Raw genomic sequence first — 16,979 nt, 5'->3', positions numbered from 1 at the left:
TTATATTTATATAATTATAATTCTTCAGAAAGACAGTGTGTGGATGTAAATAAAAGACTAGAAGAGAGAGACAGATGAGGCTCTCACTTTCACTTCTCACTCTTGCAACTAATTTTAAAACGGCTCAGTCCCCAAAAGTGACAAGTTCAATTGTCGCCTCGTCATTTATAGTTCACAGCTTGTCACGCAGTCAAGACTCACACTTTTCTGTAGAACTTGATGTGTGTATTTTTGTGGTGATGTAACAGTTGTAGACCCACAATGCTGGTATTGGTGTCATGTCGGAAAACACCTCACACACAAGACATATTCTGCAATACTTTAACATGAATTTATTGAGAGAATAATGACTAATGTACTTTGTAAATGTACTGCCCATGAAATATGAAAAAAATAATGGAATATTAAGATTAATTTTCTCACCAGTGAAGCTCGCCGCGACCGTCTGCTCAGTGGCTGGTCGAAAGTGGGGCTGCTGAGCTGTAATTTCTCCAAGTATCCGTCCGGTATCCGGATATCGGCCGGTAAAGAGAGGCGCTTGTTCAAGTCCTGCTCACACACACACACACACACACACACACACACACACACACACACACACACACACACACACAAAAATGGACAAAAACAACAGAATTCTCTGTAAAAACAGTGTCAACGTCTTGTAAATGTATAAGGAAGCCATCAGCAAATAATATAAGCTTTAAGTAAACATGAATAAACTCACAAAATGTCAGAAAACCAGAGTAAACAAGAAGAATTTGCAGGGACAGGTATGAATAAACAGAGAGCCCAGTGTCAATAAATGCAAAATCATCTGTGGAGCTTTGTAAACGCAGCGCTCCCATTGGACAAGACTCTAAGAATAATAATAATAACAACGTGCAGAGAGTATAATGTAAATGGAAGCACTAATGGCCTGGATTGTTTGGACTTTAAGTAATAAAATGATGAGAAGTGAGTAAGGTTTTCAGTTTAGCTTCAATTCTGCATGAACAATACAATTTAGAAATAGAGTACCGGTAGTTGAACTTGAGCAAAATCATGTAAAGAAAGAAAGCAAATAGATAAATCATAAGAAAAGTACATCATGAGTTAATTGTCAATAGTTTTGCATTATTTCTTAATTCCTCAAGATGACTGTCATTTAGGGTTTGAGTCTTGACACTAGCATTTCACAAAAATGCTACACCTTTAAACTCTAATCATTCATAAATCTGTAACTGAGGTTTAGCGTGTAACAGAACCATGACTCTGCATGTAAGACAAGATCTTACACCCAAGCCTGGTGACGGGAAGTAAAAAGTGCTACTTCTGTGAATGACCACTACAAGAAAACATGTAAATAAGACAAAACTGGCACTGAAACTAAACTGTGCCATGTGTCAACATTAAATAACAGTTGGTGTTTTGCAAAGATCATAAATACTTCTCTAATTACTGGAAAAGAGTCAGATTTGTCAAGCGAGCTGTTATGTAGCCAAACCCTATCCAGTAATGTTACAATTGCTAGATAATATTATCCCATTCAGCTGTTATGGGATTGTTTTTTAGTCCCAAGAGCAAGTGATGCCATCCATCACATGACCTTTGCACCCCGCCTTCCTCCAGTTGTCCAATCAAGCCGTCCTAATCTGCTACAACAGGGGCCCATCTGGAGAGTATTAGACAAATCCCAGTGATGTAATCCCAAAACAGCTCTTGCTTCCTCTCGAGCGGCTGAGGAACAGTCTGCTACCTGCCCGCAACTTCCTCCGCCCTCTCTCAACCCAGGAAGCCCGGTGGAGGGACGGCGGCGGTGTTGACACAAAACAACAGGGCCGAGGCGGGTCACGTGGTTCAGTTCGTGTGCAGCACATTAGCCGCGTCTAGAGGAAATCACAAAGGTCCTCTTTGTGTGCCCAGTCATGAGCCACGACGTTTCCTAGATTGGAGTTAAAGTCGTGGCTGAAAAGGACCTTATATCACCTTCTATTCAGTGAAACAACAGTGTGAAACTCTGAGTCAGATGAAGTTCATTTACCAAATATATCTAGTACAGGAAATGAGACGAAAAAGTAATACAATTCAAATCAGTTTGAGGGGGGTATTAGAAAACTGATCATTGTTGATTTAGATATACAAAACTACAACAAAAGCTATTTACAAAGGCTGCAAAAATAAGATAAAGATTTATTTTAGCACATTTCTGATAAACTGCACAAATATCGTTTGTGACGGCTTGATCAGAAATAACACGCTAAACATTTAAAAAAAGGAAAATCTAATATGCTAAACAATTAACAAAAAAGAGATGTTGTGGTAATAAAGTTGATTGTGACTCCGTTTGACATTAAACTTGTGAAACAGCCACAGGAAGCACATGACGCTCCGCCGCGCTCCGCCGCAACAACAGGTGATGTCGTCTTCGGCGTGTCATGTGTGTCAAGTTCCTAATTGTGCAACTTCTTCTTCGCGGGGCTTGGGCGCATCTGCGGCTCCCGGGGCATAAACCCCAACGGTTTATGCAATCAAAGCGAGTAACGGACACAGCGGAGGGGCGTGCGCTTCAATCACGCCGCTCGGCCTCCTCTGAGCGCGCAGCGGCGTGTGGGACGACGAGACGGCAGCAGAAACGAAGGCGTGCTGCGGTTTAACAGAGCCGTCGCCTGATCTTACAAAGACACTTGGTTATAGGATTAGAGGTACATCAAATCAGGCTTTTGTTAGAGCGTTGAGCAAATATCAAGACAAAACATGATTATGTAACTACCGCAGCTGGAATAGTGAAAAGTTAAGTAACAGGAAACGGTCTGCAGCAGATTGATATTCAAAAGTGTTTTTCAAGGAAGTCTAGCAGTTTTCCCGATGAACGGATTAAATGTTGATTGTTTGCTACTTGAGTGGTGCCAGTTGACATTTACAGCCGCAATTTTAAAATGAAGCCTTTTTGATAATGGATGAGAGCGGGACCATTTAATGTTTTCCACATTTGTGAATCTTAATATTTGACGATGTGAATACAAAGTTGTGTTTGAGGATTTCAATTTACAGCAAACACTATATGATTTTATAAATATATTACTTTATCTTGTATGTTTAAGCTGTACATTTCCATGTACCGGTAGTACTAATACTACATGATAACGTTAGCGTCTCAATTTACAAAAGCATTTGTCTAACATGAATTTTAATCAGATTTATTTTATGCCACTGACCCACAAAGACTAAATAATACTAGAAAAGCGATGAGAGAGATGTCAAGACTATTTGGTTAATCGATACTTGTGATTAATCAGGTAAAACATATCAATACTTAAAGAAAAAAAAAGTTTGATTTCATAAAGCTAGAGGTGTAAAAAGAAAGAAAATAGTGCCAAGGATCGTGATTAACCGTAAAATCGTGACATTTCTTCTCTCGATAAATGAAACACCAACATTTGAAGTATGCATATTCTGCCTTTAAAACACTCTTGAGGTCACAAATGCAGCGTTCACAGCGGATCTAAAGGCTTAAACCCCGACAAAAAGTCCAAGAAACTGTGGTGTCAATAAGAGATTGAGTTCTCCGTAGAAACTTTATAGACAGCTGTGACACAGAACAACACTTGGTCTCCAAACGAGGAAAGAACACAATAAAATGCTCTTTATTTGCTCTCGCTCTGAACTGAACATGTGTTTGATGGTGCTGCGTGCAAACAGCGTGAGGCAGGTAAGAGTTAGAAATGAAATGACTCATAGGAAACAAAGGTTTTTCAATGACTCTTCTGAAAGCGGGTATTAAGACTGTACCTCTGCGGAGATTCGCCTGTTCCCTCGGTTCCTCAGACAGACCCCCGTGGGCGACTGGACTTCATCAGAGGACGTCCCGGAGGCTTGGTCGCTCTCGCCGTCCGACCCCATTTTCAAATTTTCATGGACGATATCTGAGGAAAGAAAACGTGCTGGTTATATCGGCAAGCGTGACATTTTGACCACAAACACAGTTGCCATTTTTTGTTTTCAAATCAAAATTCAGTTCATGGTGCCAAGATTTAAATGTGTCAAGTAGCATTCAAATTCACGCTGAACTATTAGAAGAATCACATTTCAGAACATGTTTGTAGAGGTCTAAAATACAGCTTATTGTCCACATATTTGGTGGGTTTCAGTTGACATCGTGTTTAATGCAGATTGTGGGGCAGAAAAATGAATACAGTTCAAAAGCAGATTTGTCTAGTCAGTAATATAAAAGATTAGATTTCACATTTGTGAAATTGTTTTTGGATATTTCATGCCGAAGTGCAATGTAATCAAGGGGAAGATCGGTCTCTTTTCCCCCCCATCTGGGACCATCACAAGAAAACAACCAACACGACCACAAGCTGCTCTTACAAGTAGTTTAATAATGCCATTTGTATCTCGTGAACAAACTGGGATGCAGCGTTATGGTTCTGATGTCGTGTGTGGCTGATGTTGCTGCGAGTCTCTGACAGATGTGAAAATATGTGTGTGAAATATGTTGATGTTCTGATAATTGGCCCGTGTTGTCAGATTGCCTGATCGGCATGAAGTTGATGTATTACGTTGATTAGCTTTGAGTGATGGGTGTAATTTACTGCACGACTCCACGAGTCACACTCCAGAGTGTAAAGGCTCACTCTTAAACATATAACCACGTATATTTGTTGGTGTGTTGGTTGATATACCGTAAACAAATACAAAGTAAGCATGTGTAGTTTACATGAACCGGCTGCTGATGAAATAGGAGTGGTATTTGTAAATTACACCTAAACTGGGGCTGAAACTGTATCGAAATAATTATTTCCTGTGGCATTTTTGGGTTATTGCCTCAAGCAGTGAAACGTGTGACGAGTCATGTGAAAGTATCATATTAGGTTTTGTTCTTATCCAGCCCCTAAATGAATTAGTTACCTGTCGATTCAAGGGGTTTAAACTAATTTGATCTAAATTATTCAACTGAATAAACATTAACAAATAAAAAAGGGGGAAATGCTGTGAGTGTGTCCCCGGGCCAGTGCTGTGAGTGTGTCCCCGGGCCAGTGCTGTGAGTGTGTCCCCGGGCCGGGGCCGGTGCTGAGAGTGTGTCCCCGGGCCGGGGCCGGTGCTGAGAGTGTGTCCCCGAGCCGGGGCCGGTGCTGAGAGTGTGTGGCCGGGCCGGTGCTGCGACTGTGTCCCCGGGCCGGTGCTGTGAGTGTGTCCCCGGGCCGGTGCTGCGAGTGTGTCCCCGGGCCTGTGCTGCGAGTGTGTCCCTGGGCCTGTGCTGTGAGTGGGCTGAGCAGAGCGTCTCACCGAGCCGGCTGCCATTTCGAGGCATGACCATGAGCGAGCCGAGACCTCCTCCGATGACGCTCTGAGGTCGTCGCAGAGGAGGCTTCTTAAAGGAGCCTGTGTACTGGTGCAGGAAGGAGTGCACACTGTGGGCCGAGGGCGGCCGGCCATTCCTCACTATGGGCTCTAAGGAGGGACAAAAAGTTAATAAGTGTTAAAATATACTAAGGTACTTTAATTCAAAGACCAGGTCTGGTGTGTAAGGGCCACGACACAGTCCTGTATTCAGAACTATTTAATAGACAGAGGTAAGTAATAATACAGGGACAAAAAGGCTGGGAACCAATGACGGATGGTCCTGTTAGTTAGATCCTGAAGAACAGCATCCCGGTTCAGTCCCCGGTTCAGTCCCCGGTTCAGTCCCCGGTTCAGTCCCCGGTTCAGTCCCCGGTTCAGTCCCCGGTTCAGTCCCCGGTTCAGTCCCCGGTTCAGTCCCCGTCAAGTAGTTTGAGCCTCAGGTCTCAGATTATTTGTTTTAAACCTGGTTTCGTCCCAGTTTTACTGCAGGTTCAGTCTTGGATGTTGCACTGATTTTATTTCTGGTTTAATTCTAGTACATTTCCCTTTACAAAATGTTATTCAACACCAAATCCTCTCACTCACTGCTTTGCATCACTAACTGCTCGGCACTGAACTGATGCAAATAACCACCGGTTACATAAGGGTTTTTAAGTGTAATCTACTAATGCATAGATTTACATGCAGCACATACATCAACTGCTAAAATATGGCTCTGTGTCACATTTACAGGCAGAACATTATACAGAATTCAACAAATCACAGATGTTATTTTATGGGTGGATTAAACAGAACAACTAAAGTTGTTTTCTCCAACCAAAACATTTCAAAAGAGGGTGTCGTGGTAACCTTGTGTGGAGGGACAGCTGTTGTTTGGTTACAGAAAGTGGACAAAAGTGCCTGGATAAGGAATGAAAGGAGACGCTTTGTCCCGAGAGAGAAAAGGTACTAAGGGCACTGACAGATTTATAAGTTGTAAAGTATCCCCTTAAGTCCGAGTTGAACACAAACTTCACTGATAACAGAAATCCCCTACTGCCTCTGAAGTACATACACAACAGTATTTTCAATCGAGTCAGAGCGCAGGACAAGTGTGAGAAACGTTTAAGATTATGGTACAAATTATTTTCCTCGTTGGTAAATGTGTTCTCTGCATTCGACCCAACCTTCAACGCAGCGGAGGCTACGTGTAAGGTGGGAATTTTGCTTAAACTAAAACGCTTAAGACGTATTTAAACATTTACAGGCGTTTTTATTGCAGTCCGAGAAAAGTTAAATAATACAAATCTACTTCTAAACGTGCGTCAGATCCCCTCGGCCCTGTAACAGAAAGCCCTGGTTTGACGTCATAAAAACGTCACGTACGATTTCCCGCAGCTCGACTCGGCAGTTATTAGTGAAAATGTCCGACTGACTCAGCGGAGAAGGCACTCGGTGACATTTTGAACAAATGGAGCTGATGAGCGTAATGTGGTTCCAGGCTTTTCAAATTTGACGGAGGAAAAACTGCAACTCGTCTATATTTGAACCACTCCCACTCGGAAGTCAAAAGGTTGATCAATTTCCAGTCCATTTCCCGAGATATGGTCGCTCTTAACAGAATTAAGCTCAATATTTGTAGGTGTTAGTCATATTCAAAGTGCTGCGTGGGCGTCATGGTGCCCCTACGAAGTCACTAATTGGACTGGACCCTGACGACTATGTGGGGAAATGGATAAATAGTACCTTGAAACTAAAATTGATGCCTACATTCGGCACAAGTCAACAACAGCATTATGGATTACCGTTATTATTTGATTTTGTTTACACAGCGTCGTCATTTCTGGTTAGAGAATGTCTGACTCATACACAAACTTCCGCCCTTTCTTGATAGGGCAGATATTTCAGGAGAGGCAGATTCACGCTTTTGTGTGTAATTAAAATAAAGAATAAACTGACACCAAGTATAAGAGTCTTTAACAAATGTTTTTCTTCTCCAAAATCAGTTTAAAAGGTGAAAGGTTAGTGTGTTTTTAAACCTAGTTTGGAGACGGGGCACACTTTTCTGGTTGAAAATATAACACAAACCAGATCTTTTATTTAAAAACAAAAATGTGTGTATGATGTATTGAATAATGTCCATGTCACGATCTGGTTCGGTGATGTGTTGTCAATTGTTTTGCTTTCTCTTTTGGTGCAGAAGTATGTTCAGGTCACTCCAAAACGGTCAATTATTAAATTAGATCCACGTGTGATTCCAGTAACTTGAATTTGACCATTTTTCAAGGTGCTACGGCACAAAAATCACAGAATTATTTCCATACTAAAGGCCGGTTTTCCCAGGATCAGAAACTGGCCACGTCCACAATTATTACAAATCACCTCAGGTCTTTAATAATACCAATCCTACTTAACTATGGCTTCGAAATGAACTTTTTGCAATAGATCATTTGACATGGTTTGGTACTGTACAATCTGTATGTGGATTTTAGGAGCAGTTTTTCACATAATATTCAGATAATGCCTATAGACAAATGTGAAATATTTCTCTCTCTGTGTCATACATCGAATCTGAAGACCGTGTGGATATGTAGCGGACGTCCTGGTACCACCTCGGCCTCGGACTTATCAGTTATGTAATCGGATCAAGTCCACAACTTTTCCACCCAACAACGCGCAGCTCAGAACACATCTCATCTAGCTACTCCATGCCATCTCGCTCCACTACTTAAACCACAAAGCCCCTCCTCTCTCTCTCTCTCTCTCTCTCTCACACACACTCACACACACACACACAACTGGCTGTGTCCCGGAGCAGGCACAGAACACTCCGGCCAAACCTAGTGTTAATCACGACACAAAAAGCCCTTTACAGAGCGTTGTTGGTTCTCAGAGGGAAGTGGGCACTGGGGGGGGCGGGACGTGGAATAATTTGAGAGATTGAAGAAGTTTGGGACAAAAGACGAGAGGGGAAAACTGAGGACAAGACCGAAAAGAGGAGCGGTCGGGCAGAAGACGACGCTGGGACAGGGCAAAACAAGATGTAGAAAAAAAACATCAGCGTTTGTCCAGATGAGTCGCTTTATTTTAGAGGTTTTTCACTATTCACGTGATAAGGGTTTATATGTGGAGAGAACTGTCACGAAAGGCATCTGGCTTTAAAAAAACAAAACATGCACAACTGGCTAAACCTGAAGCAAATATTCCTCTCCAACTCTTGGGGTCGATGTGGTCACTCACTGTCCCAGCTGCACTGAAGGATGTGACAGAGGGCAAATTCCCCTGTACTGAGAAAATAAAGTACCCCAAGGCGGAGAGAGGAGTGGTTGTGTTTGAGCCAAAAGAAATAACCATCATTATTGAATCTTATTGAAATATACACTATTGAGATGGATATTCTGAGATCTTGATAAAGAAAGAATTGAATTGAAAAACTGAAAGGGAAGGACAGTCCTTCCTGTTACAATATGACAACTGCAAAAAATATTTGTATTCTCCGGGCAACACAACTGCACTTAGACAATCCAGTAGCTTTCTATGCGCTCTCATCATTTCCCGACGTGCCACTAAAGCCCTGCCAAAAACAAGCCATTATAAACAAAATAAAAAATCATGAATGAAAACAACTAAATGACTCAACGGGTTCCTCTCAATCGACCGGAAACGCTGTAAAAAAAAGGCTTCAAGATGACTGAAGTCGCTGGCAATGGCGAGCTCCATGGAAACGGAGCACAATAAAGCGGCACAATATACTGCAAATCAAAATTAGAAGTCAAGTTGGAGCGGTTATCAAATCACGAGGGCTGCAATTTTTCAGACAACAGAATGTCTCAGCGGCTCGGAAAAGTCAAGGGATTCTTGTGGTAGTTTAACAGTTTATATTTTAGTCTTCTTCTCTCAAATGTCAGAGCTCCTGTAGTCGTATACTATCAGCCTGATACTTACTATGATAGATAAGTCGCTGCTCCCACTCTCCCTTGTACACTCGCTCTCCCCCTCACTCACACTCTCTTTGCAGATTTGGTAAATAATATTTCGTTGCTATAAGTTGCTAGACCAGGGCTTATATTTTGTTGACGTCGCAAAGGCCCCAATCTTCACTTAAATCCAACTTTGGGTTGGAAAAGAAGCGGCGGAGCAGTAATTTCTGATATTCGGTACGCAACGTAATGTAGATACGACGAGAGGAGAGACGAGAAATGATAATACAATCATCATCGTGTAGTGACTCAGCGAATAGTTTTATTACATGATTGATGATGTCATGACATCTGAAACAAAGTACTATGATTACAACTACCGGTATTAAATCTACTACTAAAGAATTACAGAGACTACTACTACTTCAGAATGGACTCAACAACACTTGTTTTGCACCAGAATCACATAGTAGTTGTATTCTTTAATTGTTGTTCAGCACTTTGATTCACTGTGGTAGTCGTATAGAGCAATAGGGGAACAAATGTACTGCTAACGCTGCTTCTACGATGATATATAGGCTACTTCCAAGTACTCCACTTCTAATGACAGTCCTTGCCTTTCTAGTGCATCTATATTTACTTTCCTTTGGCCTCAGTGTTGTTTAAAATTACAGTTTGTGCTTTAGTTCCCTCTGTGTTCTGTTCCTTTCTGTTCTAGTCAAATTATCATAGAGCTGAATATAATGTAATTGTGGATTTTATCATCGTTTTTAGTGAGTAAATCTAAAAGGTGACTCATAAGTAAGCATTCAATCTAGTGTCATTCAGAAACACAAAATGCCTAGTACTCACCCTACATTTTCCACATCTTACACAACATTTTCAATAGTATTCGACCAGTATAAAGACGTATATTTATGATGACAAAGTGCACAGAACCTACCGCTGTCCTTGAGCCCGTTCTCCTCCACGGTCATCTGCTCGGCCAGTTCGGACAGGGACTCGTCGATGGTGTGGCTCCCTCGTAGCCTCTGAGAGATGTGCCGTTTGAACCGCTTCATTTTCTCCAGCGAGCTCTCGGGAAGGGGAGGCCTGCAGCGCCGTACACAACACAAGAGCGCGTCAGACAGATGCAAAACCATGCGAGGCCGAAGCTAACGACGTGCACAATGGAATGAAAATACAATGTTCTTTACAGTGACGCAGGAATGTCTTCAGTCACTGCTGGAGAGGCCTTGACATGGGCTTTATCTCTGCCACGCGTTTGCTCAGTTCAAATAAAAGACTTCAATAAACTATATAAACTAAACTAATACTGAAGTTGAATTAATATAAACAGGAAATGTTTGGTGTGGAACTAGAGTGAAGTTTGTTTTTGACACGACAATTCTTTGTGAAAGACTTCCTGCGAGTAGCAATTATGGCAATACACTTTGGAATGTTTTGAATAGTCTTGAGGTATGGCTGGAATTTGGTGAATATTTCAACAAAGACAAAAGATAAGGCCAAAATTTTACACAGTATTGGTATTACTTTAGATGTATATGAAGTTCAGTAATGTTGTTTAGAGTTTTTTGATACAGTAAAGGTAATAAAAGATAACAAATTACACTGCAAATTCAAGCCTCGACATTACGGGTCGGACACGGACAATGACCGACTCAAAAATAAAGTCTCCGGACATACTGACCGATGCTAATTTTTCACCGTAATATATTTTTAATTGGTAAAAACAGTGCAGTGAACATACCCAAAGCGATTCCTATGCACAAACTCACTACAAACACTACAGTCGACGATTATTGTTGTAGTTGTACAGCGGCTGAGAAACTGGCAGCCAAACACCACCAACACAAACAAAAAACAGCGCCTGCAAGGACACACAAGACGATCACTGTCACGAAATGGATTGATGATGATCTCGCCAAGTTTTGTGCCCGTGACTGGCTAGAGCCGTCCTTCTCAATTAGTGGGGGCGCGTGTGATATAAATGTTTCCTTACTTTTTTCTGATAATTGTGGATAATTGTAAAATCGTGATATTTCTCATGATAATCCTGACTAAAATGAATATTGTGAATATTGTATCCCTAATAACGAAACAAACAAAAGTCACCCAAAAGCTAATAAGACGAGGAAATAATGAGGAAGTGTATGTACCACTCGGCGGAGACGAGGAAAGACCACCGTGTCTACTGTGTCTTCAAATGTTGGCTGCGACCGCATGAAGCCAAATAAATTACACATCAATAAAACACATGTGACTGATTCAGAATTAGCCATGACAGGTACCATTTGATTGGTACCCGTCATGTTGACAGGGACGTAAAAATAATTATTTCAAGGCTTAAAATTGTAAAAAAAATAGACAAAACATCTGACTAATCTTGTTTTAAGTCATTTCTACAGATAAACACTAAATAAGTAAGATTATAACGCTTATTTAAAGAATAATTGATAAGTAAAATTCACTTACTGCACTGGCAGATCATTTCACATATTTCAGGGAAATTTTTGCTTAAAACAAGTGTATTTTTCTAGTTTTATGAAGGTGTAATTATGCATTAAACTGGTTATCTTTAAATTGAAAGATTACTGTACAAATAGTCCATTACCCCCGATTACCCCAAGTGTGAAAACCCCCAAAACAAAACACTTCATATTCATAAATATCCCTTCAAAGACATAGCAGTAAATGAAAGTTCACAGGGGACACTTCTGTGCCGAGTGACGTGTACTTTCTTGTTGCTGTGCTGCTAATTGTGAGTCAGCTCATTGACGCAGACTTTTCTTTACATTCCTGCTGCTGTGGAAACATGACAAGCCGCTGAGAGATTCTAAAAGAACAGTTTGGGATCCACGGTTTGGGACAAGCAACTGTCAAAACTCAGACTAACCCGGGGGGATTTACTTTAGAATAGGACAGGACGAGCCCGGGCCACATCGGACCCGCGTCACACATTCCTGCCGCAAAAGTTAACGAGACAAATCTGCTGTGACGAGACACAATGGGAGACGTTTCAGACAAAGGCGCGTATCAAATCCACTCGTGACCTCTAAAGTGGAGATCGTGATTTGGAACAAGGTCTGGAGACGCGTGGTGAAGTGGTGAAGTGATGAAGTGATGAGTAAAACCAGACAAAGCGCTTCAAGGCCTGATGTTTGTCCACCAGACTCTACCCACTGTGGCTTTTGTATTCTTTGGATTACGCACGCAACATATTAAATGATAACAATGCAACATCCGGCTGACTAAGGAGGAGCCATCAAACATCAAACTAACTGGCGGCTTCTAACCAGAGTGGTGCGGGAGTTCAGCTACATTTACTTGAGTAACTTTTATAGAAATTGTACTGCATACTCTTTATTTTAGTTTGAAGTAACAGTACATTTACTTGACAAGAAGGTTTGGTTCTGTGATAAAGCTTTAAATTGACAATATATATCTTTTTGCATTGCTTTATTTCGCTTACTTTCATTTAGGTATGTGTGATAATTCAATAGAAGTACAAAAAAGGCAAGATCAGAAAACATTTATTTTTGGGAGAATTTCCTGGAGCAAGTAATTCCTTCTAGTAAAATAAATCAATCAAGAACATAAGACTGTGGCCTAAATAAGCCGCTTAAGCAGGAAACGGGGAGACAAAAAGCTCCCAGAAGAATATTAAACAATGCCATTGCGCAAAACATCCCTGTCTTCTAAACTTTTTATGAGTTCAGCGATCTGTTGTCAAATAAAACGAAAATGTGCTGTTGTGGTTTACCGTCTACCAGTTTAGGGAACAAAAACAGGTGTTGGTGGTATTCCGACTAAACCGAGACGTGAGACTCATGATGCATTCACGAACAAGTGCCATCTTGCCTTGCTTCAGCCCATGACTCCATAGATAATAGATTTGTCATCATCATTTTCACAGCTGCCATAACCTGCCTTTGTGCCCATTGGTCCAGTAAAAATCTATATTCCCAGAAATGACTGAGGCGGGAAGTCAGGCATGCGGATTATACCAGCTCATGAATTAAAATCTGTCCATTTTCTAGACAGATAAATTGAGGCTTACAGTACAACTTTATTTCTGTACGTGACATTTCGACAGTGACCACGGATTGACCTGCCGCCCTGGACAGCGTGTTGGAAAACTTACTAGAGCAGTTGTAAAAAGGAGAAGGGGCGGCTCTCTGTGGCGGCTCTCTGTGGCGGCTCTCTGTGGCGGCTCTCTGTGGCGGCTCTCTGTGGCGGCTCTCTGTGGCGGCTCTCTGTGGCGGCTCTCTGTGGCGGCTCTCTGTGGCGGCTCTCTGTGGCGGCTCTCTGTGGCGGCTCTCTGTGGCGGCTCTCTGTGGCGGCTCTCTAAACCCCTGTCCCCCTCTGTCGTGGGCTCGCCTGAGGTCTAGACTCCCCGGATACACCGAGCGCCCCGGCAGGACGGGGGAACGGAGGGGGCGACGCGGTTCTGATGGTTGCAATAGTTTGGGATTTGTTGCCACGGCGACTCGATTGCTTTTTCGCCATGTTGGAAATGCGGAGCGCGGCGGGAGGCTGCATGCTCCGTATCCCACTGTAGAGCGAGCGACCCAACCCCCAACCCTCTGCCCTCTGCTGAACTTCCACGTCTGCTCCTGACAGCGGTGGGCATGAAAATACAGAACTAACAAGATTCACGAACACAACCAGACTTTCTGCTGGTTATTTAATGAAGGGTTTTCACGGAGTCCTCGAGGATCAGAATTCAGAACAGTCTGCGGCTTCTTGTCAATTACTCTGCTCTCATTGGAAAGTAATGATCTCTTCACTCAGCAAAAGCCCCGTCAACAACAAATTAGACCAAGTACTGGTGTACAAAGATGCCAGGTGGAGAGGTGGCGGCACAGAGGAGGGTCGGGTGTCGTGTAAGGCAGCGAAAAAGAAAAAAATGTGATTCTGACACGTTACGTTAGAGTGCAAATGACTGGTTCATGGTTTTCTAATTATTATCGTTTGATGGTTTAGTCCCTGCGGTAAATATGTGTCATAGTTACATCAGTAAAGTCGCACTTTGTGAAGAAAAGTTGAAAAACAAAAGTTGAAGATTACAAGAAATAGAGCCCAGCTTCTAAAACAGAATCCCCCTGATGTCATCAATAAGCAACATTAGATTTAAAAAAATGCAGACAATTTACACACAACTGTCAAATCAAAACTATGGTGTCATTTATATGGATCTTGACCCTCGTTTACAGTATGGTTGCTGGGTAACAGTTGGTTATTCTAACTATCTCACACAATCTGCTCATATCCAACCAGGAAGTCAAACTATAACAATCACTAAAATGGTCAAACAGGGGGAAAATAGGCCACATTTTGTATAAACCTTAACAAGATCGTGTTCACTATGTTCAAAGTGAAATGTGTGGTCTAACTTGCTTGACAGGCAGTCTAGCTTGTCAAATAAACTTTAGATGAACAGAGAAATTTATTTGTTTGTGCTGTATCTTTATTAAGAATCCAAAAAGCCAAAATGAAACTGACCAAAATGAGGCAATTATACTGTTTTTACGTTTCCTTTTGCTGGCCATATTCTGGTTGTTTTTGACAGGACAGCTGCTGCATGAAGGGGGAAAGAGAGACCCACTATGTGCAATGCATTAAACCACTACACCACCAGCGAGGTCTCTTTAATTGGACAGGACAGCGTAGCAGGAAATGGGGACGAAAGGGTGAAGGACGGTCAGTAAATTGTCGGAGGATTGAACTCCTGACCCTGCTGCACATGGAGCTTGGCATATGAGCAATCCACTCAGCCACCAAGCAGCACATGTAACATATTTTCAACAGAATTATGTGAATGTCCGTACTTGTGACACGAATATTGTGTCAACATAAGCCTGATGGATCTAAGGCCAAAGAGGCGTGACAGTGACTTATGTCCAACATGTTCCCCTGCAGGAGGGCTGTGCAAATATGGAAAAACTATCATCACCATTGTTTAAATACACATTGAAATGATGATTATTCAAACAGTTATTTGCTTAGAGAGAAGGTGGAGCATCAATGCCTAAAATGAAAAGAACACACCAATGAAAGTAAAGGAGTGACGTATCTCACAGAAAGAGTGTAAATGTACAATCTGTAAGTGTCACCACTCAAGGAAACACTTGCACTCTTTTTAATTAAAAGGTAGAAATCTTGATTACCGGTACCCAATTATAAATTTTTTCTAAACGATTAGTGCAATAATCCTAATTTGATTACCGGTAATTGCACAGTCCTATCCTGTAGCTCTTGTGCACCAGCGCCAACGTAACAATACTCATAATGAAAATAATCCATCTTTTCTATGTGAGGCCTGGCCCACATCTTAGAGAAGAAGCAGTCACCCGCCACTCGCCAGGAGGATCTGTTGTCAGAGCAACTCACAAAAACACAAAGCCAAGGTCAGCAACTGCCATTATATCTGCAGGGCCCGGCAAAACGCACAATATGGAACTAAACAAGCATAAATGTGTCAGTAAATAATCGGGCTGCGTCAAAGACGGGCCGTAACAATTGCTTTTCAATTGCATTCACGACTTTCATTGATGGGAAAGAAAAATATCAAAAAAGAAAATGGTCATCTCCTGAAAATGTGCCTAGTGCCCATACAATTATCTGAACAATATACTACACCTGCTGCTGAAGACGTGCGGCACCATAAATGACTTTCAATTTGCAAGACACCAAATGTATGTCAGTCAAGTGAGAGCAATCTGATGACATAATCTGTGATATTGTATTGTGCCACTGCAATACAAGGCAACAAATACTGCACTTTTCCTCATCTGTATTGACTTTACCCAGACTTCAGTGTCGCTGTCATTAAGTAAATCGAACACACACCAGACAACAACTGTATGTGCAAATCACTCAACTATAAACCATCAAAGACCCTCAAGAAGAAGTCATCGTTCCAGAAACACCCTGAAAATATAGGAAATATCACGCTGCTCTTTAGCGTCTTATGTAATACATTAACTGTAACTAGGCTGTGTTTTCTTTTAAACGTTACATACAGCGGCTTTAATGTCTCGGATGCCTTGGGGGAGACGCATGTCAGCCCTCGTTCCACAGAAAAGGAGGACGGAGCGTGGCTGTTATTGGCATGATTCAAGGGTGAGCTCAGCGCCGCTCTCTGTAAAGAGCAGTCTTTTCTCATCCTGCCCGGGACAATAAGGACATGAGCGAAGTAGCTGGCTCCACAATGGGACACATTTGGTAAAAGGCGGCATTGTGTGTGTGTGAGCGGCACAGTAAAAAGTGGGTGGCTGTTTTCTCTCTCTCTCAGGGGGGGGGGGAGGAAAGGCTGCAGTGCTCGCTCCCTCGTGCTCACTGCAGCAGGTGAACTACAACAAAGCCACTTGCACAGACAGAAGGTGCAAATGGTGGATGGACACATGTCGGGGCAGCAGTAGGTCAGTGGATCAGAGTCACTGAAGAGTCTGGTGCCTTTTCCCTCTGACTCATGAACACTTCCTAAACACGGTCACTTTAACCATAATTTAATCACCTACTGCACTGTTTACTCGCTGCACTACATCTGTAAACTCAACTGTCATTTTGTGTACATAGTAAGCCTATTTTTAGCTTATTGCAGATTTTAATTGTTTTTCTTTTTGATTTTATATAGCTCGTTTTATGCTGCACCGAATCACCAAAGCAAGTTCCTATGTTTGTTTTAATTCTGTTCATTGGCAATGGCAATAAACCCTTTTCTGGTTCGGATTTAGACAGGGCCTTTCC

At 42.0% G+C, this 16,979-nt stretch overlaps 1 protein-coding gene across 1 annotated transcript in view; it reads right to left on the bottom strand.

Annotated features, from left to right (window-relative positions):
• LOC140349437 (cyclin-dependent kinase 17-like) overlaps positions 1 to 16,979 on the bottom strand; it is a 33,625-nt gene that overhangs the window by 8,518 nt on the left and 8,128 nt on the right. Inside the window, exons 2-5 of the mRNA XM_072435756.1 lie at positions 10,171 to 10,319; positions 5,272 to 5,436; positions 3,772 to 3,905; positions 424 to 549 (exon numbers count right to left, since the gene is read on the bottom strand). Of these exons, the coding sequence (XP_072291857.1) occupies positions 424 to 549; positions 3,772 to 3,905; positions 5,272 to 5,436; positions 10,171 to 10,288 (543 nt within the window). The 5' untranslated portion in view covers positions 10,289 to 10,319. The remainder of the gene's footprint in view (positions 1 to 423; positions 550 to 3,771; positions 3,906 to 5,271; positions 5,437 to 10,170; positions 10,320 to 16,979) is intronic.

The sequence above is a fragment of the Eucyclogobius newberryi genome, unplaced genomic scaffold (genome assembly GCF_026437365.1).
Source record: "Eucyclogobius newberryi isolate DKJ021-1_F unplaced genomic scaffold, fEucNew1.0.hap1 SCAF_7, whole genome shotgun sequence".
Classification (NCBI taxonomy): domain Eukaryota; kingdom Metazoa; phylum Chordata; class Actinopteri; order Gobiiformes; family Gobiidae; genus Eucyclogobius; species Eucyclogobius newberryi.
Note: the sequence above shows the minus strand (reverse complement) of the source record. Positions and strands in the feature narration are given on the sequence as shown.